The sequence below is a fragment of the Corvus moneduloides genome, chromosome 24, assembly GCF_009650955.1.
Source record: "Corvus moneduloides isolate bCorMon1 chromosome 24, bCorMon1.pri, whole genome shotgun sequence".
Taxonomy (NCBI): Eukaryota; Metazoa; Chordata; class Aves; order Passeriformes; family Corvidae; genus Corvus; species Corvus moneduloides.
The window spans coordinates 4,022,755-4,046,709 of NC_045499.1; the positions used below are offsets into that span (position 1 = coordinate 4,022,755).

Genomic DNA, 23,955 nt, shown 5'->3' on the forward strand with positions numbered 1-23,955 from the left:
CTCTGGTGGCTTCCCAAAGATGGATTGTTTGAGTGGTTTGTTGGAACCTCAGTGTCACAGCTGTGCCTCCCCTATCTCAGGGCAGTGTTGCCAGTTCCCAGCAGCACTGGCCGAGCTGTCCACACTCAGTATGGTCAGCAGGGCCAGCACACCCTGGCTCAGAACTGCCGTGGCACTGGGAATTCTGAGCCATTGGCATTCACCTCTCCAGGTACAACATTAGGCAGAACATTCCCTGGATGTGGAGTTAACAGCCACTGTGCAAACTAAAAAGATTTTTTTTCAAATTGAAAACACATTAAACTTCGGGCTGTAAAACCCCAAGGACCGAGGCAGTGACAGCAGGGAGGGGACACGGTGACAATCTCCTCAGGTTGGTCTGCTTCCAGCTCAGCCAGGTGGAGGTGTTCTGGGAATAAGCAGAGGAAGGGAGCAGAGCCTGAGGGCTGCACATCAGGGCCCCCCAAACTTCCTGCTGTCTGCCCTGGTGCTGGGGGCAAGGTGGGAGCTGGGTTTGGTGGGAGCTGGAATGAATGGCAGGATCAGCTTTCCCACCAGCTCTGTTCCTGTGTAGATGGATGCTGTGAGCTCTTCCCTACTCTCCTGTGGAGCACTCATTCAGCCTGAGCTGGAATGTGCCTTAAAGCAAACTCTGTAAAGGGAAAAACGAAAAGGGATTGGAATCTGCAAGTGTTGCTTTTTCCCTTGTGTGGCCACAAAGTATTCTGGCTGAAAATGTGAGTAGGGAATGTCAGGAATCCTCAGTTCCCTTCCCGGATCTAGCAGGGGCTTTGGGCCTTTGCCTCAGCTTTTCCATGCAGAAGCTGTGTTCAGCATTCCGCAGCACACGGGTCACTCCCGGAGAATGAAATCCTGGAGGCTGCACAGGTCCAACAAGTAACACTTGTACAAGAGCTGTAGGTTTCCTGCCTGTTCTCTCTGTTTTATCCCAAATGTTTGTGCTTTCACACAGCCAGATGCAGCATCCCTCCCTGTGCAGAGCATAGCGAGGGGGGACACTGGGCGTTGGGGAGGGGTTGGTTTGGGGTTGGACCCCCCCAAGGGGAGCCTGTGGCTGATGCTGGGGGAGGATTGGAGCTGTATCTTCAGCCAAACCTGCCCCAAGCAGTGACAGGGTTGCAGTGTGAGGAGCTTTTCCCTCTGGGTGACGCAGTGCCTGCTCTGGTCTTGCTCCCAGGCTGGGTTTCCCCTCCTGGCTCCATTCTCCTGCTCAGTAATGGCATCATCTGGTGGCTGCAGCCCTGCAGGGACGTGGTGACCTCATGGCTTGAGTGCCCCTCAGCTGGTCCCTGAGCTCCTGACACACACAGGGCGTGATCCTCATTTTCCTAACCTTGGAATGAACTAACCCAGCTGCTCTGGGCTGCCGAGATCCTGGAGTGCTATGCTGGGGGTGGTGTCAGGGGGTCTGTGCATAACAAAGGTGTAGCTGGTGAAAAAGAAACTGAACTGGACTGAAGTTGTATTTAAGAGATTTATAAATCTCTCTTTGGTGCTAGTCCATAGGGTTTTTTCTTTTCTTTCTTTTTTTTTTTTTTGGGAAGATGGGAATTTTGATGTTATACTTGATGAATCGGCTCTAGAATTGCCTCAGAAATGAACCTGGGGAGGTGTGAGAGTGTTTGTTCAATTTCCTGTGTGTCCTATTTTATATTTATTAAATCAGAAAATCTGGAATGATCACTTTGCCTTTGCTGCTCAGTCCTTCCATGAGCTCTGTGTACATGGGGGGTTCCTGGCAGCCCCCCCAAATCAGGAGAACGGGGCCCCAGACCCTGGTTGAGGGATGAATGACCAGGGTCCATTGTCCAACATCCTGTCCGTGGGTGTGTTTGCCTGAGGCTTCTCCATTCCTCCCCAAAACAAGGAATCTTCATGGTTGGTCAGAGCTGTAGGGCTTTGACTGTTTCTGGTTTGTGTCTGAGCTGGTACCTTCGACCTCACCCCCACAACTGAGGGTGGAACTGACCCAGGTGCAAGGGAAAACGAGTTCGGAGCCCTTCCAGGTACTGATCCAAGTCATCGAAATGTCCAGCCTGGGGTGGGGGCCGATGGCAACCACAGAGCCTGGTGAGGGATCCCTGGGTGCTGTGGTCCATGCGATGGTGGGGTCAGCTGGGATGTGCTGGGGTCAGTTGGGATGTGCTGGGGTCAGCTGGGATGTGCTGGGGTCAGCTGGGATGTCTCATGGAGGTTCTTGTGCCACTCCTGCCACCTGGCTTTCCCAGGGAAGTGTCAGCAAGTTTGCAGAAGGAAAACTGATGGAGAGAACAAACTTGCTGTTTTATTAGGATTTTAAAAGGCCTGATATTTTCAGTAATTTTCATAAGTTGCAAGTGAAATACTCAATTCTCTGTGAATTCAAGATGGTTTTGTACTTGTAATTCCTATAATCTGTTTGGGTTTATTTTCTTGGCTGCAGATCTCTGTTCCTCCCTCCAGCACTTGGTGTTTCTAATCTCCTGGTGAACTTCGCATGGGAGGGTTACAACAAATTAAATAGTTTGCAGAAACACTTTGCAACAGCAAAGGCCCTTTGGAAATGGAGCATTGCAATAGATGCTCTTTTCTCTTTCTCACCGATGTGTTCTTACACCACCTTTGTTCAAAGTCACACGTGTGAAGTAGAAAACACGTTCTGTTTCCTTTGGGGATCCGTCTCAGTTGGAACCTCTGGATAATGCAGATGTTCTCCTGCTCCTGCTCAGTCCTGGCTGGCAGGTGCAGGACATCCCATGTGATTCTGACCTTTCATCCACAGTGTCTCCAGAAAGGCCGGAGGGCTCTCCTTGTGTGGAGCCGGGTGGTGCGGCGGGGTCCTGTCACGAGGGGTTTCCTCTGTTGAGTTGTGTGCAAGGGGAAGGCCGTCACTGTCTTTAAAAGAGTGAAAAACTGAAAAAATTAAATTGGTGGATGCCAGTTTGCCGAGAGTGTGGGCTGTAATCTAGTGCCAACCAATAAACACGCCAGTATTTCACACGGCTCTGCCTCCTGCCTGGTCTCTTTGTCCCAGCTCTGGTCCCTTCGTACGTGAACTCAGAGATTGGGCAACAGTGTCACCCAAGGAGAAAGCCCTCCCTGCAGTGGCCTGGGACAGTCACAGCCTGGAAGAGGAACTGGACAGATGTCACCAACAGCCTGGTGTTGAGATGGGTTCGCTGATGGGGCAGGCACCCTGCAATAAAAAGGGGCATTTTAAGGAGAGAGCCTCGTGGAGCCTCTGAATGTGCTTCCAACTATTTCACAAAATCCTTCCTGAGAGCTCTTCCCGTGGGAGTAGCCCCTTGCTGTGTGAGAGGCCGGGAGGAGCCCGCACGGAGAGCACCAGCACCCCAGGCCGTGCGTGGTGTCGCTGGCACTGCCAGCCCGGCCACAGAAAGGTGAGCTCCCGCACTTCCCTGCCAAGCAAACGTGTCCTGGTGTGGAGACCCATCCCTAAGCGAGCCTTTGCACATTCCCTTTGGGATCTGGATGTGACCAGGCTCCTCCTGCAGAAAACACGGGGGCTGGCGCACAAGAGCCTCGTGTTGCAGCTGTGGCGCGGAGCCCAGGGCAGAATTAATCTGTGCTGACGGCGGCGTTAATGCCTGAGCGGGCGAGCGGCGAGGCAGAGCCGGGGCGGCTGTGCCCCCGCGGGGACGGCGGCACCCGGCCCCCACCCCGGCATTTCTGGCCGAATGAGCAGCCGGAGGGATGCGCTGGCTGGAAATCCGGCCACTTGCTCTCAGCTGCTTAAACGGGAGCTTAGCAGCTCAGCAAAGCTGTCCCCAGTTATGTGCTGGGGGCCAAGCAGTGCAGGGGAGGGGGCTGATGTCTCACAGAGGGGTTTGGGGAAGAAATAGATACCCCGTGTTGCTATTCCATCTTTGCCCCCCTGGCTGACGCCCCTTCCACCCCGATCACAAAGGTTTCTTGTCCCCAGGATGGGTGGCAATGCTGCCTTCAGCCCCCCCGACATCCTCCCCCACACCAGGGTAAGCAAGGGGGAGATTTCTCCAGGGATGAGCAGGTCCTGCGCTGCCCCAGCCTTGACTCCCCTTTTTCCCTCATCTGGATGCTCTGGGAAGCAGTGGATTGGGAAAAAGATGTTCACGTGGGATCTGGGGATGCTGCAGGTGTCCTGGACTGGCTCTGGCCATGTGGAGGGGCTTGGTGACCCCCTGGTCTGCTCCCAAGGATGCTGCTTCCCCTGGACCACGCATGCTCCTCCTGGCCATGTGCTTCCACTCGCTCATGCTCTCCAAGGAGCTTTCCTAGAAATTGATGGATTTATTTTTAGCCATGGCACAGCAGGGTTCAGCTGGGAGGGGATGGGCAGCGGTGGATGGTGGCAGCATGGAAGGCCCCTGAAGTGTCAGTGCTGGGCTGGGGGGCTGGGGGTCCTGTCCCACTCTGTGGTTCCCCCATTGCAGTGGTGAACAGGGGGCTGGGGCTGGTTTGGGAAGGGTGCCTGGGGCAGGGTGAGTCAACACAGACAATGAGACCAGTGCCACTGCTGGGGAGAGTGGGGTCAGTGTGGGCTAGTGGGGCCAGCGGGACCCCTGGGGACAACAGGACACTGGGAACAGCAGCTGTCAGCCACTCTCAGGACAGCTGGTGCCCTTTTCTGGGCTGGAGAGGAGAAAATAACCCTGCATGGGCTGGGCAGGGGGTGAGGGCAGCAGTGCAGGGACTGGTACAGGCAGTGGTTCAGGCAGTGGTATGGGCAGTGGTATAGGCATGGTGCAGGCAGAGGTGGAGGCAGGGTACAGGCAGGGGTATGGGCGGGGTACAGGCAGGGGTATGGGCAGGGTGCAGGCAGCAGTGCAGGCAGGGGTATGGGCAGGGTGCAGGCAGAGGTGGAGGCAGGGGTGCAGGCAGGGTACAGGCAGGGGTGCAGGCAGGGGTGCAGGCAGGGGTACAGGCAGGGTACAGGCAGCAGTGCAGGCAGTGGTGCAGGCAGTGGTGCAGGCAGGGTACAGGCAGGGGTACGGGCAGGGTGCAGGCAGGGGTGCAGGCAGGGTGCAGGCAGGGGTGCAGGCAGGGTGCAGGCAGGGTACAGGCAGGGGTGCAGGCAGGGGTGCAGGCAGGGGTGCAGGCAGGGGTGCAGGCAGGGTGCAGGCAGGGGTGCAGGCAGGGGTGCAGGCAGGGTGCAGGCAGGGTGCAGGCAGGGTACAGGCAGGGTGCAGGCAGGGGTGCAGGCAGGGTACAGGCAGGGTGCAGGCAGGGTACAGGCAGGGGTGCAGGCAGGGTACAGGCAGGGTGCAGGCAGGGTGCAGGCAGGGTACAGGCAGGGGTGCAGGCAGGGGTGCAGGCAGGGGTACAGGCAGGGTACAGGCAGGTGTGCAGGCAGGGGTGCAGGCAGGGGTGCAGGCAGGTGTGCAGGCAGGGTACAGGCAGTGGTATGGGCAGGGTACAGGCAGGGGTGCAGGCAGGGTACAGGCAGGGTGCAGGCAGGGGTACAGGCAGGGTGCAGGCAGGGTACAGGCAGGGGTGCAGGCAGGGTACAGGCAGGGTGCAGGCAGGGTACAGGCAGGGTGCAGGCAGGGGTGCAGGCAGGCGTATGGGCAGGGTACAGGCAGGGTACAGGCAGGGGTGCAGGCAGGATACAGGCAGGGGTGCAGGCAGGGTGCAGGCAGGGTGCAACCATCTGTGCCATGGGCAAGTTCATCCCAGAGGCTGCAGACCAGGAGCTGCTCTTCCCCACCAGCTCAGGAGGCTCTGGAGTGGCTGAGCCCTGGCCCGCTGCCAGTCCGGGGGCTGTGTCCCCCCCAACTCTGCCATGTCTAGGCTCCTCGTTCACCTCATTCCTCTTGATGACTGTTTTTTGTAGCTGTTGGGAAGTGCAGCAGGACCCGGTGCTCCCTGGTGTCCCCCGCTCCTGCCTGACCCACTTAGCGGGACCATCTGGTCCCTGTGGGCAAAGCGGATTAGCCCTGCGGCCAGGATCAGGGCTGGGGCTCTGCCAGCACCGTGGGTGACACCGCTGGCACCATCGCAGCCCCTGGGTCCAGCCTGGGGGAGAGCGGCCACAGCAGGAGCCCCTGGCCAGGGACCCACAGCAGCCCCCGATGTGGATGACCGTGCCCGTGTTCCTGGCACCCCTGGGAGCCCCGCCAGCCCCAGCCCCGCGGGTCGGTTGTCTCACACCACACCACACCTGCATCTCCATCCCTCCGTCCATCCGTCCATCCATCCATCCCCTCTCTCTTCTCCCGCCCACACCCCCAGCTGCGCACTCACCTGGCCAGATGTGCAACTCCCCCCTCCCTCCATCTGCCCGCCCACCGCTCTGCTCGCCTTTCCTTGTGCCCCCCCCCCCCCAGGGGTCTTTTCTTCTTTTTACCCGTTTTTTCCCCCGTTTTTTCCCTTCCTCCCTCTGCCGGTCCCTCGTTATTCCGTTTTCCCCGCGTTTCTTCGCCCTTTTCCCTTTTCTCCCCTCACGCGTTTCCCGCCCCGTCTTTGCTGCCCCCTGCCGGCCGCGCTCCGCCACCACCCCCGCCCCAAGCCCCGCCCCCTTGCCCCGCCCCCTCCCGCGCGCGCTCGGCCCCGCCCCGCGCTTGTCACGCGCCGCATGGGTTCCGGGTGCGGGCGGCGCGCGCAGGTGGGCGGGGCGAGGCGTGGCGCGCGCGGGGATCCCCGGAGTGGGGGGGCGGGGGGGGGGAGGGGAGAGCCCGGGGGATCCCGAACTGGACGAGGGGGAAGAGGGGGGGGAATTGGGGTGGGGGTCGGCGGTCCGGGGGTGTCCCGGGCAGAGCCCAGTGCGGGAGTCCCGCCGGTTCTCCCGCTGGTGGAGGCGGAGCCCCCCCCAGCCCCAGCTCTGCAGGAAGGGGGGTGCGGGGTGAGCCCCTCCAGGGGTGTTGTTACCGGGCGGGGGATCATTACCGGGTATTGGTTATTACCGGGCGGGATGTGGGTTATTACCTGAGCGCTGGTCATTCCCGGACGGTGAATTCCCGGGGTGGGAGGGTCATTCCCGGACAGGGGGTCATTCCCAAGGCCGGCTGTGGGTTGCAGGGCTTCCGTCCGTGGGGCCGGACACGCGCGTCCCCATGCGGGCAGGAGCCGGCGCTGGGCCATGAGCAACACCACGGCCCCCACGGCCCCGGGCGCGGCCGGCGACTCGCTGGTGGGCTCCGTGCTGGGGCCCTTCCTCCTCCTCACCCTCCTCGGCGCCCTCCTGGCCGCGGTGAGTGGGTGGGCGGGCGGGGGGGACCGGGGGGCACCGAGCCCAGCGCCGAGCCCCGCGCCGCTGACGCCTTTCCCCGCAGGTGATGTACGTCAAGAAGAAGCGCAGGTGAGCGGGGCCGCGGGGCTGGGGGCCTTGGCGGGCTGCGGGGTCAGCGCTCACCACCGACCCCCGCCAGGTCCGACCGGCTGCGGCACCGGCTGCTGCCCATGTACAGCTACGACCCGGCTGAGGAGCCGCCCGAGTCGGAGCAGGAGCTGCTGGTGGAGGCTGAGGAGGCTCAGGTGGGTCGCTGTGGTGGGAGTTGGCATTTTTCCCGTTTTTCCATAAAAAACTGAAGCAACAGCAAGTGAGGTGCCTGTCCCGAGGGGAGCTGTGGGAATCGTGGAATCATTAAGGCTGGGAAAGACCTCCAAGAACGTTGAGTCAGGCCTGGAAGGAGTCAGGCTTTGGGTGTAATCCAGAGGTTTTTGGGAGGGTTGGGTTGCACGGGCGGTGCCTCCCCCACCCGCCGTGATGCCCTGGGCTGCAGGTGTGCCCCTCTGTGTTGCAGGTGGTGCCCGCCTGGGGGGGACCCTCGCCCCCTCGGCCCCCGCGCAGGGACTGGAGGGCCTGACACTGCCTGGAGCACCGGGACCGGATCCTGCCCGCGGGAGGGAAGGGAGGACACTGTCAGCACTGAACAGGCACGATGTGCCCGCGGTGGTGCCACGATGCCACAGCCGCTGCCCCCACATCTGAGCACTGACCCGGATGGGACATCTCCCACCTCAGTGCCTGGTTTTGCCATTTTTCTTTTTTTGCTTGAACTGCTCCAGCAGCCCCTTGGAAAGCTCCGGGAGGGCCCACTGGGGCTGGCAGACTGGCAGAGAGCAGCAGGCTGTGCCGGGATGGGATGCCTGGGGGAAAATGGGGTAAATAAACGTGTCTCTGCCTTGGCCCCGAGGCTCCGTGTGAGGCTGGGAGTTCCCGGCCTCGGGCGGGAGTTTGGGGGGCAGCAGGGCTTTGCCTGTTTGTGTTTCCATCAGCAGCTCATCTCCGTGGATGGCTGGTGGCTGCCACCAGCACAGATGTCCCTGTGGAGGAGATGGCCTGGGAGCAGCCACTCCTGCCCCACCCAGCCAGGACAGAGGCGTCACAAACATCCATAAAATGTTTTATTCAAGTAACTGCAAATAGGAACCCAAAAGGTCGTTAACAGTGAACCAAAAAAAACCCCAAACCAAACCCCGATTCTCTCCTGCCGGGGCCGCCTGGCACCGACCTCCGGTCCCGCTGCAGCCGTCGTGCCGGGGCAGAGGGGCGGGGGGAGCATCCCATGGTCCCCCCTCCCCTCTGCCCTGCCAGCCTCGATCCCTTGAAGCAGCAGAGCAAACTAGACCTCAAAATTTAAAAAAAAAAAAAGAAAAATGAAGCCCAAAAAAAAGGGGAGGGAGAAAAAAAAAACACCCCACGGCCCCCAGCAACACCCCGAAAACAGGAACCACCGAGCCCACGGTGCCCCGGCAGCGCAGCAGCACATCTGTGAGTTCAGAGAGTGGAACTTAAATATCCAGAGGTAGTTGTGAATGAAAGGAAAAAAAAGTACTAAAAAAAAATATATATATATACCAGAACCTATGAGGAAAGGGCTGCCCAGAGCCAGCCCTGCTCGGGCACCCCTGGGGACTGGCACCCTCGGGGACTGGCACCCCAGGGATGGGCACCGGGCCCCGGCAGCGCCGCGGGAGCTGCTCCCGCACACAGTGCAGTCACCCCGGACTGGGGGGACAAGCGGGGTTGCCCAGGGTAGCAGCAGGCCAGAGCAAAGGTCTAATGCATTTGGGGGGGTCTCACATTCACTGCCCCCCCCATCTCTTCCCTGCAGAGGCCCCAGGGCAGAGCCCAGTGCTGGGGGGGGGCAGCCAGCACCCACTTTGGCGGGGCGAGATCACTGCATGGGGGGCAGCGAAGGTGGGGGGTGCCAGCCCCGGCTCTCTGCCACGACCCCCCTTTCCAGTGGGGCTACCCTGAACCCCGGGGCTGGGGAGGGGGAGCTGGGCCAGGTGCCCCTCCCGGGCGGGGGCTGCGGGGACCGCCCGGGTTGGGCCATTTTCCAGTGCTGCCGTTGTCTGAGGGTGAGGAGGGAGCGGAGGAGGGAGGAGGAGGAGGAAGCCAGGGCGGCACCGTGGGTCTCTCCCCGTCCCTCTCCCCCGGCCGCCGCGGGGCTGTCGGGCGATGAGGTAGCGCCGGTTCGGGAGGTGTCACTGCTCCTCCTCGGATGACTCCTGGGAAATGTTCACCTCCTCCTCGTCCTGCTGCTGCAAGGCAAGGGAGCGTGGCCGGGGGCGTCAGGGAGTGCAGCCCCACTCCACTGCCCCTGGACGAAGGGCTGACCAGGCACATCGCACCCCTTATGCGACGAGGCAAACTGAGGCACGGCACCCTCCTGGATTAAAGGACTGGCCCTGGCTCCAGCTTGGAGATTAAATCCCAGGTGAGAAGCCCTCCGGGTGGGCTCGCAGTGAGGAGGGGAGACCACACACCCTGGGTGCGCAACACCTCTGAGTGCGGGTCCGCGGTCCCTAGTGGCCACCGGGGGGTGGTGGCAGCCTGTCCGTGTCCAGCCCCGGGTGTCCCTGTCCAGCCCCCACGCCGGGGTGGGCGGCCGTGACCCCGCACGCGGCGGTGACTCAGGGCTGAGTGAGCCTGAGTCACACCGGCCCCCGCTTCCTCCCGCTTCATTCACAAAAACGCCACCGCGCCTGCCAGAGCGGGACATCGTGTCCCCGGCACGGCCCCGCTGGCACAGGACAGGCTCCTCCCACACCCACCCCCCGCCCCCCGCCGCTGGCTGCCCGCCCTGGGGTCCCCAAACAACCCCTGGCACTGTGGCTCCGGCACAGGAGACCCCAGGACGCGAGCCCGGGTTTGCAGCACCGGCTGGTCTCAACCCCTCGGCTCCGCAAGGAATTTCAGTGGGAAAAGGAGGAGCAAAATCTGGGACAGGCAGGGAAGGGAGATGAAACCGCCCGGGTACCTGGCACCCGCCTGAGCTGCGAACTGAGGGGGAAAGGAGAAAAAAATGGAATGGGGGAGGGAAAGCTCAGGGAAGAGAGGGGGCGGCTGCGCCCGCAGGCTGCAGGGGCGCCGTGCAGGGACCCGGGCAGGCTATGCCAGCGTGTCCCCAGGGCAGGACCAGCCACCCAACGCCGCTCTTGGGCCCACTGGGAGATGGGGGGGCCAGGACTCCTCAGACCCCCAGCCCTCAGGAGTTCAGAGCCCACCCAGTGCCGTGTCCTACTCGCTCAACTGTTCTGTGCTCCTACAACCCGACAACATCCACCCTGCACTCATGGGGCTCTCTGGGGAGCTGCTGCACCCCTGAAGTGCCCAGTGCCCTGCCAGGGTGGATGGGGAAGGGAAAAGCCCGCTTACCGATTTTTTGGGTCGCCCTCGAGGTTTCCTCCCTGGTGTGACTGCAGCTTTCTGAGCCAGGACAGCAAAAAAAGGCATTTTGGTCAGGCTGTCCCCAGGATGCTGGTGGGGGTGGGTGGTGTTCCCCTTCCTCCCACCCGTGACTGCCGGATTCATCACCCCAGTGGCATCTCCTGGGGTGCTGCTGCCAGCCCCCCGACCCCCCCGGCCCCGGGATGCCCCGTGAGTCACGAGGTGGGTACAGGATGTGAGTCGCGTGTTTTGCAAACAGGTTTATCTCGGGTGTCCTGGTGCTGACACACACGGCCTGTGGCTCCCCCCACCCTCCCTGGGCCAGATTCCCCCCCATCCCCACCTCTGAGACAGATCTGCCCGGAATTGTCCATAATTGAGCTCAAACCGGACCTGTGGTACCAGCACCCAGCTGCAGCAGCCCCATCCCTGGGTACCTACCCTGCCCTTTGGGGTGGCCTTGTTTTTACTGCCCTTCGGCCGTCCACGGGGTCTCTTGGGGGTCGGGGCCTCACTGGGCTCCTGCTGGAGGGAGAGCAGAGGGGGTTGCATGCCCAGGGTGGCTTCCAGTGCACCCCGGGATGCTCCAGCCTGGGAGTCCCATTGTCCCCAGCAGACCCTGCCAGGGCAGAGATGCTCTTGCATGTGGTACTGGGAGCACTGGTCACACTGGGATTGGCGGTCAGACGCCAGGCACAGGCTCCTGTGTGTCCTTCAGCCGGGCATACGTGACCTTTTCCACCCCCAGCATCACCCACTCAGCTCAGCTGGACGGTCCCCACAGCCCTTCAGCCCAGACCCCGCTTGCTGCTGGTGCCGCAGCAGAGGAAGTGTCAGGGAAGCCACAAATCACCTTTTCTGCAGGAAAACGATGTGCACAAGCCCCACCTGCCTCGGGGGGGGGCTGAGCGGGGTTTGGTACTATAAAGGCTCCAGCAGCATCTTATCTCTCTGAGCAGCTTTTGCTAATGGGGCTTTAATTAGCCCGTCTGCAAAGGCGGGTTCAGCAGGGCCTGGGGAGGGGCAGCAGAGCCCCCAGCCGGGGCCAGGAGCTCTGGAGTGCTGCAGAGCTGGGGGGGGCTCTGGAGCCCCCCAGGAGGGTCTTGCTGCTGGTGAGCCTGGGAAGGCCCTGCCCAAAAGGGTAATGGGGCTGCACTGGGGGTGTCCCCAGCCTAGGGGTGTAGGTGTGGGGGGGTTTCCTACTGCCCCATACCCTGGGGGTGTCCAGCCCCCCCTTCCTCACAGCTGCCCAGCCCTTCCTTCCCCACGTACCTGCGGCTTCTTCCTGGGCCGCCCTCGGCCCCTCTTCTCTGACACGTCTTTCTCCCCTTTGGAGGCCAGGGGCTGGCTGGATTTGGCGCTGGATTCACTCATTGTCTGTCCCAGCAGCAGTGAAGAGGAGTAGGAGAGAGGAAGGTCAGTCAGCCACGGCTCTGGCTCCTCATGCCACCCCCTAGCCCTCACCCTGGGGCAGGGGAGATGCCCCCTGCATCCTCCTGGCACTGGCTGGGGAGCAAAATGCACTGGCTGCAGGGCAGTGCCCCAAGCCCATGGCATGGCCACCCTGCGGAACCAGGCAGTGCCCAGTGCTCAGGCAGCTCCCGGGGTCCCCCCAGGCGTTTGGGGAGCAGCAGCTTGGCCAGCCCGTCCTGCAGAGCCCAGCCCCTTTCCTCAGAAAGAGGAGAGTGGCTCCTGATTTAATCTGAAATCCCAGATGCTGGCACTGGTGAGTTGAGACAGGGTAAGTGGTGGCACTGGGGACCTTGGGTGTCCCCAGGGGGGTGCCAGGGCCCTGGAGCAGGGTTCAGGGTCCCACAGTCCTGCTCTCCACCCCACCCTCTGCACTGCTGCACCCAGGGTGGGTGCTGCACCCCTGCTCCAGTCCGGCCACCTCGCTGGGATTAGGGACAGGCACTGCCTTGCACTTGACCGGGGGACACTGCGTTGTCACCTCCCCTGTGCACGTCCCAAAGGGCTGGGCAGCTCTCCCTTGCCCTTGGAGCAATCACACAAAGGAAAAAGCTCCATCTTCCCCTCTCCACCTCGCAGCTTCCCAGGGGCACAGGGAAAACCTGCTTTTCCAGAGCCGTGGGGGTGGCTCCATGCCCGGCTCCCAGCCCAGGAGGCGAGAGGAAGGGTGGGAAGGGGCAGGATTGCAGCCACAGCTCTGGTGCTTGCTGGTGACCCCACACGGGGCCGGGTGACCATGGCCATGCTGGGGACACCTGCCCAGAGTGGCGATGTGAGGCTTCCCAGCAGGAACAGAGGCAGGTCCGAGGCTGTGTGCCCGGTCTGTGTGTGCTGATGGAGGCACCCTCCTACCTCTGAGGTGATAATGCTCAGTTTTGAGGAACTGGTCCCTATTTGATGGTGTTGGAGCAGCCGAGGGGGGGCAGAGGGTGCTGAGCCCGCTGGGACACTGAGCCTCACTGGGGAGGGTGTGGGCAGGACATGCAGCCTGAGGAGCCACACTCAGACCTCTGAGCCTTTTCAAAAAACAGGCGTCAGCTCCTGCTCCCCTCTGGAAGTGACTCATGAGTGCAGAACAACAACAACAAAAACCACCCTCGGAGTCTTTTTTTTTTTTTTTTTTTTTTTTGGGAGGCAGAAACCATGCCGTAGTGTAAACACCCCGAAAATATTACTCACAGCATCCCAGAGCCCTTCAAGGAGTCTCTTAGGAGAAAAAAGAAGCATGGTTTAGATTTAGGCCAGCAAAGGGCCGGCTGCTGGTCGGCCTGGGATGAGGTTTTGTCTCTTTTTAAGTCAATCTCTGTCAGAGGCAGCACAGCCTCGAGCTGCTCTGTGCCCCCTCCTGCAGCTGGAAACAGATGGGCCCAGCATGGCCCCCACCCTGCTGTGCTCTCCTCCCTCCAGAGGAGGGACCAGGCCCCACACAGCAGCTCCAGCTGGGAATGCCAAGGGAACCCTCCATGGCACGGGGGTGCCACTGGGTCCTCCCCCCCCGCCCCCCCGAAAGCAGCAGCTGCTGCGAAGTTGGTGCTGGGGAAAGCACGTGCACATCCCACCCATCCCTCTTCATCCCACCCATCCATTCCTCCTCATCCCACCCATCCATCCTGCCCATCCCGCCCTTCCCTCCAGCACCTCAGAGCCCTCCCCAGGCGCTCCAGAGCTGAGGGGGCTCCGTGCCGTGCCCTGCTCTGGCAGAGGGGGCTGGGAGGAGGATACTGGAAATGGGGGATGCTTCTCTCCAAGCCCAGCACCTTCCCAGCCAACACCCTGCTCCCGAGAGCAGCCCCAGCTCCTTGCAATGCCCCAGGCTCGGCAGCACCTGCCAGGCCCGGGGTGTGCTCCGAGCCTGTGGGACGATGCTGGGCACATGGCGGGAGCAGCTCCGGCCCTGCTCACACGCATCAGAGCCATGGAGGGAGGGAGGGAGCAGCTGGGTTGCCATGGAGGAGAGGAAGCAGCTGAGGGAGAAACCTTTCCAGGCAGGGAGGAATCAGTGGGGGACGCGGGCAGGGGCTGCCGGGCTCCCCGCGGCCGGGGGGGGAACATCTCTGCACGGTTTGGAGGTGGAGGGGCCACATCTGCCTCTCGATTGATGGAGCTGGGGGAAGGAAACCTCCTCCCCTCTCCATCCCTATGGATGCTGAACCACCGGGCTCTCCTCCCCCAGCCCCATTGCTCCCTCTGCTCCACAGCATGAGCTGGGCCGTCCCCAAGCAGCCACCTCTGGGTTGCACAAGGGCCAACCTGTCCCCTCGGAGCGATGCTCCCGGCTGCTCCTGGGCCTGGTCCTGCCTTCCCAGCCGCCTGCACTGGCTTACGCTGCTCCGTGCAGATAACCCCATAAATCCCCCGCTCCTGCCACCTACTCTTAGATTAAACAAACTGGCCCAGGAGAAGCGGGGAGACAGGCGGGGGCTTAGATCTTACAAAAAAAAAAAAACCAAAAAACAAACAAACAAAAAATCTCTTCACGCCCAGAAAATCCAGCCTGATGGCAGCTGGAGAAGGATCCCAGCCGCACCTCCTGGCAGAGGGATGGGGAAGGAGGAGGGGAAGGAATCGTGGAGCAGAAGTTGAAGAGCCTGTTGGGCAGGGGTGCGGGCCGGGAGGGATGTGCGGGCTCCTCCTCAGCACAGACCCGCCATGGGGCTGCTCTGAACGGCCCCCCGGGGCTGCCATTGAGGAAAGTCCCCCCCTTCCTTCCTGGGATGCATAATAAAAGGAAGTGATAAAGGAAAGGAAGGAGGGAGGTGGAGGAGAAAGAAAAGAGGCAGGAAGGGCACCATCAGGGCTTTGTGAAGCCCCTGTCCTGGGGGGGGGGGGGGGGGTGGGGGTGGTAATAAAACCCCTCGTGGAGCCAGCGCTGCTGGCGGGGTGCGGGGCTGGCGGGGTGCGGGGGCACCATCCGGGGGGCAGCTGAGCCCCAGCATCGCAACTTCGCCCCGACCCGCGTGTGCCCGTTCCCCGTGAGCCGGGCTTGGCCTCGCACCGGCCCCACGCACCTCACGCCGCCCCAGCCCCACGCCCGGGTCCCGCTCCCACGCCCGTGCACCGGCCGCGGCCCCACGCACCTTGCACGGTCCCGGCCCCGCGGGCTGTCCCAGGGCTGTCCCGGGGCCGTGCGGGCCCCCGGGCGCCGTGCGGGGCGTTTGCATCACCCGCAACCGAGTAAGTGGAGCAAAGTCGCTCGGCGGTGGGAGCAGCGGCACCAGGGACCCCCGCCCGGCCCCCCCCCCCCCCGCCCCCCGCTCCGCCGCGGCCCGCCAGGTGCATCACCCTGCTATTAACAATAATTAATACCAATAATAAAGCGAGGCACCGCGAGCCGCGCGCACCCGCGTCCCTGCAAACCCCGACACCCCGGGGCCGACCGTGCCCCGCATGCGGCGAGGGCGAGCAGAGCCCCGGCCCCCCGCGCCCCCCGCAGCAGAAAGAAGAGGAAGGTGGCACTCACAGTCAGCTTGATCCCGGAGCCGGGTGTTCGGGGTGGGTTTTGGGGGCGGTTTGATGGTTTTGTTTTTCCCGGCGGGTCTGTGTGGCGGAGCGAAGGGACCCCCCGCCCGCGGCGACTGCGGATCTGCAAGGAGAAGAGAGAGGCTGCGGCTCAGCCCCGCATCCCCGGCCCCGCCAGGCCCCGCGTATTTATATAAATAATAAAGAGAGAGGAAAAAAAATTGCTCCAGGAGGAAGGAAGCTGGGTCAAAATCATTTGCAGGGAACGAGAGGAAAAAAAAAAAACGGGGAGGGGGGGGAAAGGAGGGGAGAGGGGGGGAAAAAAAAAACCGGAGCGAGCTCCTAGCCTTACTGGAGGGGATCCAGCTGCTAAAAATAGCAAAATCACACTCGAAATTAAATAAGGGCAAACAGGCGAAGGGAGCTCCCAGCGCCGGCGGAGCGGGGGAGGCGGAGCCGGGGCCGCATCACGGCGGGGGCGGCGCGGGGCGGCGCGGGGCGGCGCGGCCGGGAGCGATAGGGCCGTTCAAAGGGCTGCGGCGGCGGCTGCGCCCCGGCCCTGCCCGGCGGAGGGTCCCCGGGGGTGGATGGAGGGTCCCTCGGGAGGCTGGAGGCAGCGCCGGGGTGGATTGAGCCACCCTCGTCCTCCCGCGCCGGGAATGCTCCCGGCTGGGGCCGTGCGGTGGGCGCGGCTACCCCCGGCTGGGTGACCCCGCGATGGGTGACCCCCCCAAGGCAACAGCCGCGGCTCTCCCCTCTCTGTATTTTGAGCTGGCGTGGGGGATTTGGTGTCCCCGATTGCCGGGCGATCACCGGCCGGGGCCGGGCCGTGGGCCGATGGCCAAAGCACGGTGCTTCTTCTGCTTGCTGCCTCCTCACCAAATCAACCCCCACAAAAGCTTCTGGTCCCCATCTGGAGGCACCAACAGTGGAGGCTCCCTCCCCAGGGTTGCCTGGATCGTGTCTCGATATTTATTTAACGTGTTACTGTAGCACCACTGCCGAAAGGGGAGGCTGGTGCGGGAGCAGGTCCTGCTCGGTGCAGTGGGGTTTGGGGGGCTTGTGAGCGGCTCCGAGGCTCTCCTGGGCTTTAAGCAGCTGCTGGGCTCAGTCTGCAGTAAAGAGCTTGGTTCAGAATTCCTCTGATGGGTTTGGAAGTGGTCTGGGTCAGTCTGGCATCAGCTCTCCAGTGAGGTACGCCAAAACCCAGGTCCCCTCTGTGTCAGGGCAGTGTTTCTAAGACATTTGGGGTCTTGTGGTACCAGGAAATCCAGAGCTCAGGGTCCCCTGTGTGATGGGGTTGTGCGAAATTTCTGCAAATTCCTGTGAAAACAACAATCACAAGTCTCATGGGAACTCTGGTTTAGGTGCTTTTGACCGTCCTGACTCTAAGAGTTGAACTCTAAAGTGAAGATCTGAACTTCAGACTGCTGGATTTAAGTTTCAGGAGAGTTTTTATTGGGAAAAAAAAAAAAGAGATGAAATGTGAAAGTATCAATATCCGTCTGTGCAAAACTGCTCTGGCAGGGAAGGTTGGTGATGCAAAACAAACCAAACCCAGCCAGGCTTGGGGCACTTGTTTCTGCTAATTGTTATTTGGAATTTTTAAATCCCCTGCAAATTTCTCTGCCTAAACCACAATCAGAGCAGTGTCCCTTTCTGACAATTAAAAAAACGAAAGCAAAGAGAGGGGAGAACCCTCCTGCAAGAAGGTTCCTGTTCCCAAACACCTGCAGGAAGAGCAGGCACCCCCCTGCCTGCACCCCTGCGCAGCTCCTGATCCAAGCTGTGGCGGATCTCCCCCATCCCAGGGCCTCGTGTCCAGCAAGGGGTTGTTTGTAGACCCTAAATATCCTTTTTTTGGCTGAGATTAGCATTTCCCCACATGCGGGCAGACCTGGCCTGGGTTTGGATGTGTCAGGGTGCATTTTACCCCAACGCTGCCGCTCGGGCTTCCCCATGAGGAACTTGGTTTGTGTCCTGGCAGAGGCTCGTTGTTATTAATATCCCTCGTTATTTACTCTGCGGTGCTGGTGAATGGCAGCAGCCTGAGCGATGTGAACAACCGGGGCTGCTCAGCTTTGCTTTGATCCCTGAAAATTTTGGCAGTTCCCCACTCTCCGAGCCCATGTTGGAGCCTCCCTGCACCGGGTTCACCCGTGGGGTGATCACTTTTCTTTTTTAAAGAAAAATAGAGCTGCAGTGGTGCCCCAGAGCTAAAGAGAGGTGGGGAGATGGCCCAGCAGCCAGGTACAGGAACACAGCCGCGTGCAAGGAGGGGAAAACAGAAAAAAAACTGGGCTGGAGCAGAGCCCAGGGCTGGGCCCAGGACTGCAGTCCGGGAGGAACATTTTCACTTTTCTTTCTGCAGTTTGGTTCCTGATTTACAGCTCGTGGCCGAATGGGCTTGGGAGCAGGACCGGGCAAGCTCCCCCAGCCTGCGGTTGGGTTCTGCAGCCAGAGCAGAAGCTGAAAATGGCTGGAAACAGGGAAACAAATGATTTATTATCCCCCCATCGCAGCTGAGCCCAACGCGGGGCACGGCGGAGCAGCCTGTGCCGTGCCGGGTTGGCACCGCACCGAGCCCTGCAGTCCCGGTGTCCCGGTGGGCTGAACAAGCTGGGAACTCCTCCGGGATGCGAACTGGGATGTCCCGGTCCGGCGGCTCACGGGGCTGGCCGGCCATGGCGCGGGAGGGCCAGGACAGGGACGTGGCCTTTGTTTCCCCTCCCGGCTTTGTTTCCCCGGTGGCCCCATTGAGGAAGCCCCATGTGGCCAAACAGCCCCGGACCCACCCCAAACCAGGCCTGTTAATTTCATTAAATGGCTCCTTCCTCCTTCTCACCCCTGGGGCAGATTGAGCTCTCACCAGGGCAGCGTTTACCCGCAGCCCCGTTCTGGGGACAAATTCCTAAACCACCTGATAACTCACACGCTTAATGCTGCTGCTTTGAGCCCGGGGCTTGCAGGACGCAGCCCCGGGCCAGCGCCGTGGGGTGCACGAGCTGCAGATGGGGGGTGCACACATGAATTATTTCATATCTCGATTTATTTAGCCAATATTTCAGGCCCGGGAGGAGTCCTGATGGAGAAATGGGTACCCAGTGCTTGGGAAAAGCTGCACCTCTGGAAGGTGCCCTGAAAAAAAAAAGGTGCTTGGAATCACCCCCAGCTCCTTGGGCTCCTCAGAACTCCAGGTGCTGATCAGCTCTCCCGAAAAGTATCCGGGGGAGACATGGGAGACCAGAGGGTGGCCCTGACTGGCACACATCTTGCCCTGCCCTGCGTTCTGGCACTGCCACCGAGCCCCGCGAACCTGCGTTTGGGATTTGGGTGCCTAATTCCTGCTAATTTCCCTGGGAAAGGGGAAACCCGATCCTCTGAGTCAGCTCAGGTTGTTGGGTGATTGGAAGGGCCACCTGGCTAATTACGAGCGGGTGTTTGTCACCTCCAGAGCCCTCAGGAACAGCAGTTAATGGGGCGTGGCGGGGCTCCCCGAGGCCGGGAGCTGGGGATTCAGAGGAGAATTCGGCGGCGGTGGGAGGCAGGAGCAGGGTTTGGAGGTGCTTGGGGCTGCAATATGTAAAGTCCACGCACAGGGAAATAAATAACTCCCTGATCATCCTGAGACAGCACGGGCTGATCCATGGCGGCCGCAGGGTGAGCAGGATCAGCCGGTGGGGCCGGAAAGTGGCTCTGGCTCAGGCTCAGCCACCCCTCACCTGCACGTCCTGACCTGTGGGGATTTGTCCCTGCCCGTCACCCCAACTCGGTGCCAGCAGGGTCTGGTTTAGTGCCACTCCGGTCCCCTGGGATGGCGAGGATGCATTTTGGGTGCTGCTGCCGGTGGGATGGGGACGGGCAAGGAGCGTGTCTGGGGTGCTCTGGCTCGGGCAGTCTGTGCTGGAGCATCTCATGAGTTTTGGGGAGCTGCTCGGGCCCCTGGCGGGTGCCCTGTGCTCCTCGGACAGCGGCTGTGCCACCTCCCGGGACTGGGGTGGCTGCTGGCTCTGGCAGGAGCGGGATGCTCCGGGGCTGCAGCCATCGCTGCGCGGCTGCACAATGGCCTTTTGTCTGCGGGGCAGCCCCGGGAACATCCCGCCATCCCAGTTTCCCAGTAACATGAAACCTCCTCGGGGCTGCCTGCCGGAGCACAAAGCCTGGGGCTGCTGCCGGGGGCAGCCCTGGCCCCGTTCCCTGGCTCCCCCCACTCTCCAGCACATGTGCACCGAGCTTGCTGGGGCTCAGGTGGGTGTTGAGGGGCTGCCAGCCCAGCCGGGGTCCCGCATGGCAGGAAGGAGGTGGCAGGAGTCAGGGAAGCACCAGGAATGGAGCCGTGAGCCGTCCCCGTGCCCGCAGAACCTCTGCGCAAGGATGCGGCTGACCCACGCTGGGGGTGGCGGCAACTTCCTCACCTCGTGTGCCCACGCAGGGAATGTGCCAGGGGGTGAGAAAATCCCTGCGGGCGCTCCCTGGAGCCCCTTTCCCTCTGCCCTGGCCTGGGGGTGCCGACGGCGGGGGAGGAGGGAGGGAGGAAGGGAGGGGACAGGCCGGGGAGGGGCCGCTGCAAATCATTAACGGGGACGTGGTGGAGGGGAATGCGAAGGGTCATTAATCGAGGGCTCGCTGGCGGGCTCGCTGTGGGGTCTGGCTGCCTGGTATTTTTTTAATCAAGGTATTTTATTGCAAATTAAATCTGAACAGGGCAGCGAAGGAGCTGGTGGCTGCCAGCAGCATCCAAGGAGGGCAGGGGGGATGCACTGCAAGGCGCTTTCAGGGGGCTGGAGAACACGCGGTGCGAGGGATGGGGGAGGTTTTGCCTGCTTTTCCCAACATTTCCTAGCTCCTCCATCCCCTGGAATCTCTCCGTATGAGAGGGAAGGAGCCCCCCACTCCTTGGCCAGCTGCGAGTTCACTGTGGCAAAGGGGACGCACCAGAGAGGCTGCTCCTTATGGAGGCTCCAAGAAAACACTTTTTCCAGCCAAATTCCTTGACACTTTCCCCTTTACTCAGCTCCGGTTGGAAAAGCATCGAGGACCGGGGGACTTCCCTCCGTCCCGGTGACTCAGGTGGTGGTCACCGAGGTGACTCAGCCGCTGGCAGAGTCCCGGCCGGACAGGGGGGGCGGGGAGACACAGAGGCAGGGGAATGGGATCGGGAGGTGATGGCGTAAGGGAGGGAGCGGGAGCCGGAGCAGCCCTGCTCGTGTCCCCTCCACGGCCTAGGGGGTTTGGCCAAAGGGCTTTGGGAGGAGATGGGTCAGGGCGGGCAGAGGGTCACCTCATGGCCAGTGAATGACCCGAGGCAGCAGGGCAGGGCGGGATGGAGCATCCTGGGATGGAACCGGCAGGTTTTCCTGCGGGGAACGCGCTCCCACGTAGCCAGAATCACAGAATTCTGGAATAATTTGTGTTGGAAAAGCCAACGCTGCGGTTTCCTGCTGCCACCTAACGGGGAGAGGGCCCCGGCTGTGCAGCGGGATGGAGGGGGGGCTCCGCATCCTCCCCCCACCCGTCCCGGGATGAGTCCCAGCATCCCTCACCGGGAGCAGGACGGTGCTGGCGTGGGCTGGGGGCAAAGTGGGGCCGGGCAGGGCTGAGGCGCGTTCCGGTCTCTGCTCCTGGCAGCGCCCGCGGGAGGTGCCTGGTTCCCTGGGGAGGGACTGACAGGGGTTGCTGGTGACCCGGCTGCAGGGCTGAGCCCTCCACGGGCTGCTCGCTTTGCCCCCAGACCTCAGGGACGGCGGGTTTGTCGCTAGCAGGGGACACCCAGGCACATGGCGCGTCCCTGGCCCTGCGGTGCGGCTCTGCCATTCCCGGGGAATGCGACATCCAGCCCGGCCGGATTAGGGCCGGCTATAACGGGCCGGGGGTCACCGGTCGTTGCCGGCTCCGGTTACTCGGTGCCTGGCCCGGCTCTGCCAGGAGCTCATCTTTCAAATGGCAGCGACAGGCTGGCAGGGGGGCTGCGGGGGCACCAAGGGGCTCAGGGGCTGGGAGGAGGGCTCCACGAGGCTGGAAGCCATCATGAGGCCGAGCACCCCAGCCCTCTGTGCCCTCAAACCCACGGTGGGGGAGCAGGCTGTGGTCATCCCCACGACCCCTGCCCAGGGAAAAGCATTTTCCCCACCTTCAAGGCTTCGCTGCGGGGGCAGGATGTTCCTCACGTGCTCTCATGCCCTGGTACCCCCCATCCATCATGAGAGCAGCCAGGTGGGAGTTTGCCAGGCTGTCACCCACCTTCCCAGCCGGCTCCGGGCTCCGGGAACGGCTCCCTTGGCAACTGCTCCTCCGTAGGTAGGAGCGGAGCCGCACGCGTGGCTCCCCTCGAGGGGAGCGTCACGACACGGCGGGCGCGGGCTGGGGGGCGGCTCCCCGTGACTCGGAGCTGGGGGAGGACAGCACTGTTCCCGTTCCTGACGAGCGGTCCCAGAGTCCCTGCAGGGTGGGAGAGAACACCCCCGAAGGAGCCCACCCCGGCACCCACACGTCGCCCTTAAATAGAAGGATGTGGCTCCTTGGAGGGTCCCAGCTCGCAGCGCCTGTGGGAAGAAGTTTGGGGTGCATCGGGTGGAGCAGGGATCTGCCCTGGAGATTTAGGGAAGGGTCCTGAGGAGGCTGTGGAGGGTGTAACCTGTGTTTCACCTGCTGCACTCGGTGACGGGAGTGCGGGTGCGCAGGAGCTGTGCCACACCTTGGCACGTGGGGCAGGAGGGGACAGCCCCCACCGCAGCCTTGTGTGTGTGTGGATTTAGGACAATGGTTGCTCCAGACACCTTTCCTGCATCCCCGGGGCCGGAGGGATCCCCCGTGCCGGGTCCGTTCCGCTGCGTGGCTGCAGTGAGGGCGGCTTCCACGGGAAGGCACTGCTGCCCTTTGCTGGAGATGCTGAGCCCGGCTTTGGGAGCCGAGCGCTGGCGCAGGAGCGTGGGCTGGGGTCTGCGGCAGCCGGGGGTCCCCCGGGGCTGGCAGCTCCCTCGGGACCTGGCCCTGGCCAAGGCTGTTTCCGGATCCTGGCCGCACAGGCTGCTCCAGATTTTGTTTCACCACCACCCCGTGCTGAGTCCCCCTCCTCCCAAACATCATCCCCCACTGCTGGGGTGCTCTCTGCCCCTGGGACCCCCAGCCCCTCCTCTCCTTCTCCACCGCTGAGCCCCCTTGAAGCTGAGTGATGCATTCACTTCCATCTCCCCCTTGTCCCAAGGGACGGGGATTTGTTGGACTGTGCTAGAACCAGCACACAGGAGAACCTCTGGAACCCTTCGCCTGGGGCTGAGGGAGCTGTGGGAGAGGGAAAAACCAAGAAAAAATAATTATAATAGTAAAAGTTTTGAATATTGTGCAGTGAAACGGGGCTGGAGCCTCTGCTGAGCTCTGCAAAAGCAGGGAAATAGGAAGGAGCTCCGAATGGATTGACAGCATCCAAACTGGGAGCAGAAAGGAGCTGAGGGGACTGGGGTGTGGGGGGTGGCTGCTGGCAGGTGCACGAGCCTCTGTGTGTGTGTGAGGGGTGGTGGATGCGACTGGGATGGATCTGGATGGGGTCCAGCGTGATGCTGGGGGAGCCGCTCCCTCCTGGGGTGACTGCTGGCACAAAGATGCAGCCACGAGGATGTGGAATCTCTTGGGATGCTGTTGCACAGTGCGGGATCCTTCCTCCCTCTCCCCAAACCCCTTTGTGACTCTTCCAAAAGCCACTTTCTTGCATGGGTGGGGGGGGCCCACCGGCACTGGCTGGGGCCCCTCCCGGCACAGCCCCTCACTGCGGCACCCGATCAATGACCAACGTAATTACTCCTGCAAAGGCAAATCCGTGCTGGCCTCGGCTGCTTGGTTGCACTCCAAGGAAGACAGCGTTTCCTTGCAAGGATGAGGCCATGAATATTTCATATCCGAGGAGGATATTTCTTTCAGGAGGTTGTTGCATGAATTATGGAGAAGTTGGGAGGAGAAGACGGGTGCTGCTCGCCGGGGTCGGCTCCGAGCTGGAGGCTGCGTTGGCACCGCAAGGCTTTACCTGGGGTCCCTTTCCCTGGGTGCTGGGCAGGGTCTGCCCCTCACTGCCCACCACGGCAGCAATCAGGGCGTGCTGGAGGAGCCTCTGGTGCAAATCTATCCCAGTTTGGGGCAGTTTGTATTCTCCGGCAGAGCAGGTTGGTGCACGCAGAGTGAACGGGGCAGTTTTGGCACGGGGTTGGATGTGGGTGGGTGCTCAGCTGCCAGTCTGGAGGTGTGTGAGGGGGGTACAGCAGCTTCCTTGGGCACTTGGAAGGGAGAAGCAAGGAACAGAGCCCTTCCCTGCTTTCCCCCCTCTCCTTATGCCTGGATGGGTGCTTGAGGTGCTGGTGCTTGGCACTGGGCCCACCCAGCATCCTGTGGCTTTCCAGTGCCAGTTCCTCACCAGAGCC

General features: G+C 62.0%; 2 protein-coding genes and 1 long non-coding RNA gene across 7 annotated transcripts; 1 reads left to right on the forward strand and 2 right to left on the reverse strand.

Annotated features, from left to right (window-relative positions):
* Positions 1-1,509: 1,509 nt before the first annotated feature.
* On the reverse strand, positions 1,510-7,010 carry LOC116455542. The gene is made up of 2 exons (XR_004244420.1): positions 6,925-7,010; positions 1,510-3,196 (listed from the first exon to the last, which is right to left on the reverse strand). It is a non-coding gene; the product is annotated as an uncharacterized LOC116455542 (long non-coding RNA).
* On the forward strand, positions 6,549-8,183 carry SMIM29 (small integral membrane protein 29). 2 transcript variants are annotated; one of them, XM_032133503.1, is made up of 4 exons: positions 6,549-6,604; positions 7,272-7,297; positions 7,368-7,473; positions 7,743-8,183. In XM_032133503.1, exons 1-4 carry the CDS (start codon positions 6,575-6,577, stop codon positions 7,803-7,805), a joined length of 225 nt encoding a protein of 74 aa, XP_031989394.1. In that variant the 5' UTR covers positions 6,549-6,574; the 3' UTR covers positions 7,806-8,183. The 2 variants fall into 2 exon arrangements, with proteins under 2 accessions (XP_031989394.1, XP_031989393.1); XM_032133502.1 differs by lacking the exon at positions 6,549-6,604 and adding an exon at positions 6,729-7,189.
* A 145-nt stretch (positions 8,184-8,328) lies between these two features.
* HMGA1 (high mobility group AT-hook 1) lies at positions 8,329-16,010 on the reverse strand. 4 transcript variants are annotated; one of them, XM_032133501.1, is made up of 6 exons: positions 15,900-16,010; positions 15,549-15,671; positions 11,891-11,995; positions 11,060-11,143; positions 10,607-10,657; positions 8,329-8,570 (listed from the first exon to the last, which is right to left on the reverse strand). In XM_032133501.1, exons 3-6 carry the CDS (start codon positions 11,990-11,992, stop codon positions 8,565-8,567), a joined length of 243 nt encoding a protein of 80 aa, XP_031989392.1. In that variant the 5' UTR covers positions 11,993-11,995; positions 15,549-15,671; positions 15,900-16,010; the 3' UTR covers positions 8,329-8,564. The 4 variants fall into 4 exon arrangements, with proteins under 4 accessions (XP_031989392.1, XP_031989391.1, XP_031989390.1 ...); XM_032133500.1 differs by lacking the exon at positions 8,329-8,570 and adding an exon at positions 8,824-9,489 and having other exon boundaries at positions 11,060-11,140; XM_032133499.1 differs by lacking the exon at positions 8,329-8,570 and adding an exon at positions 8,824-9,489.
* Positions 16,011-23,955: the final 7,945 nt, after the last annotated feature.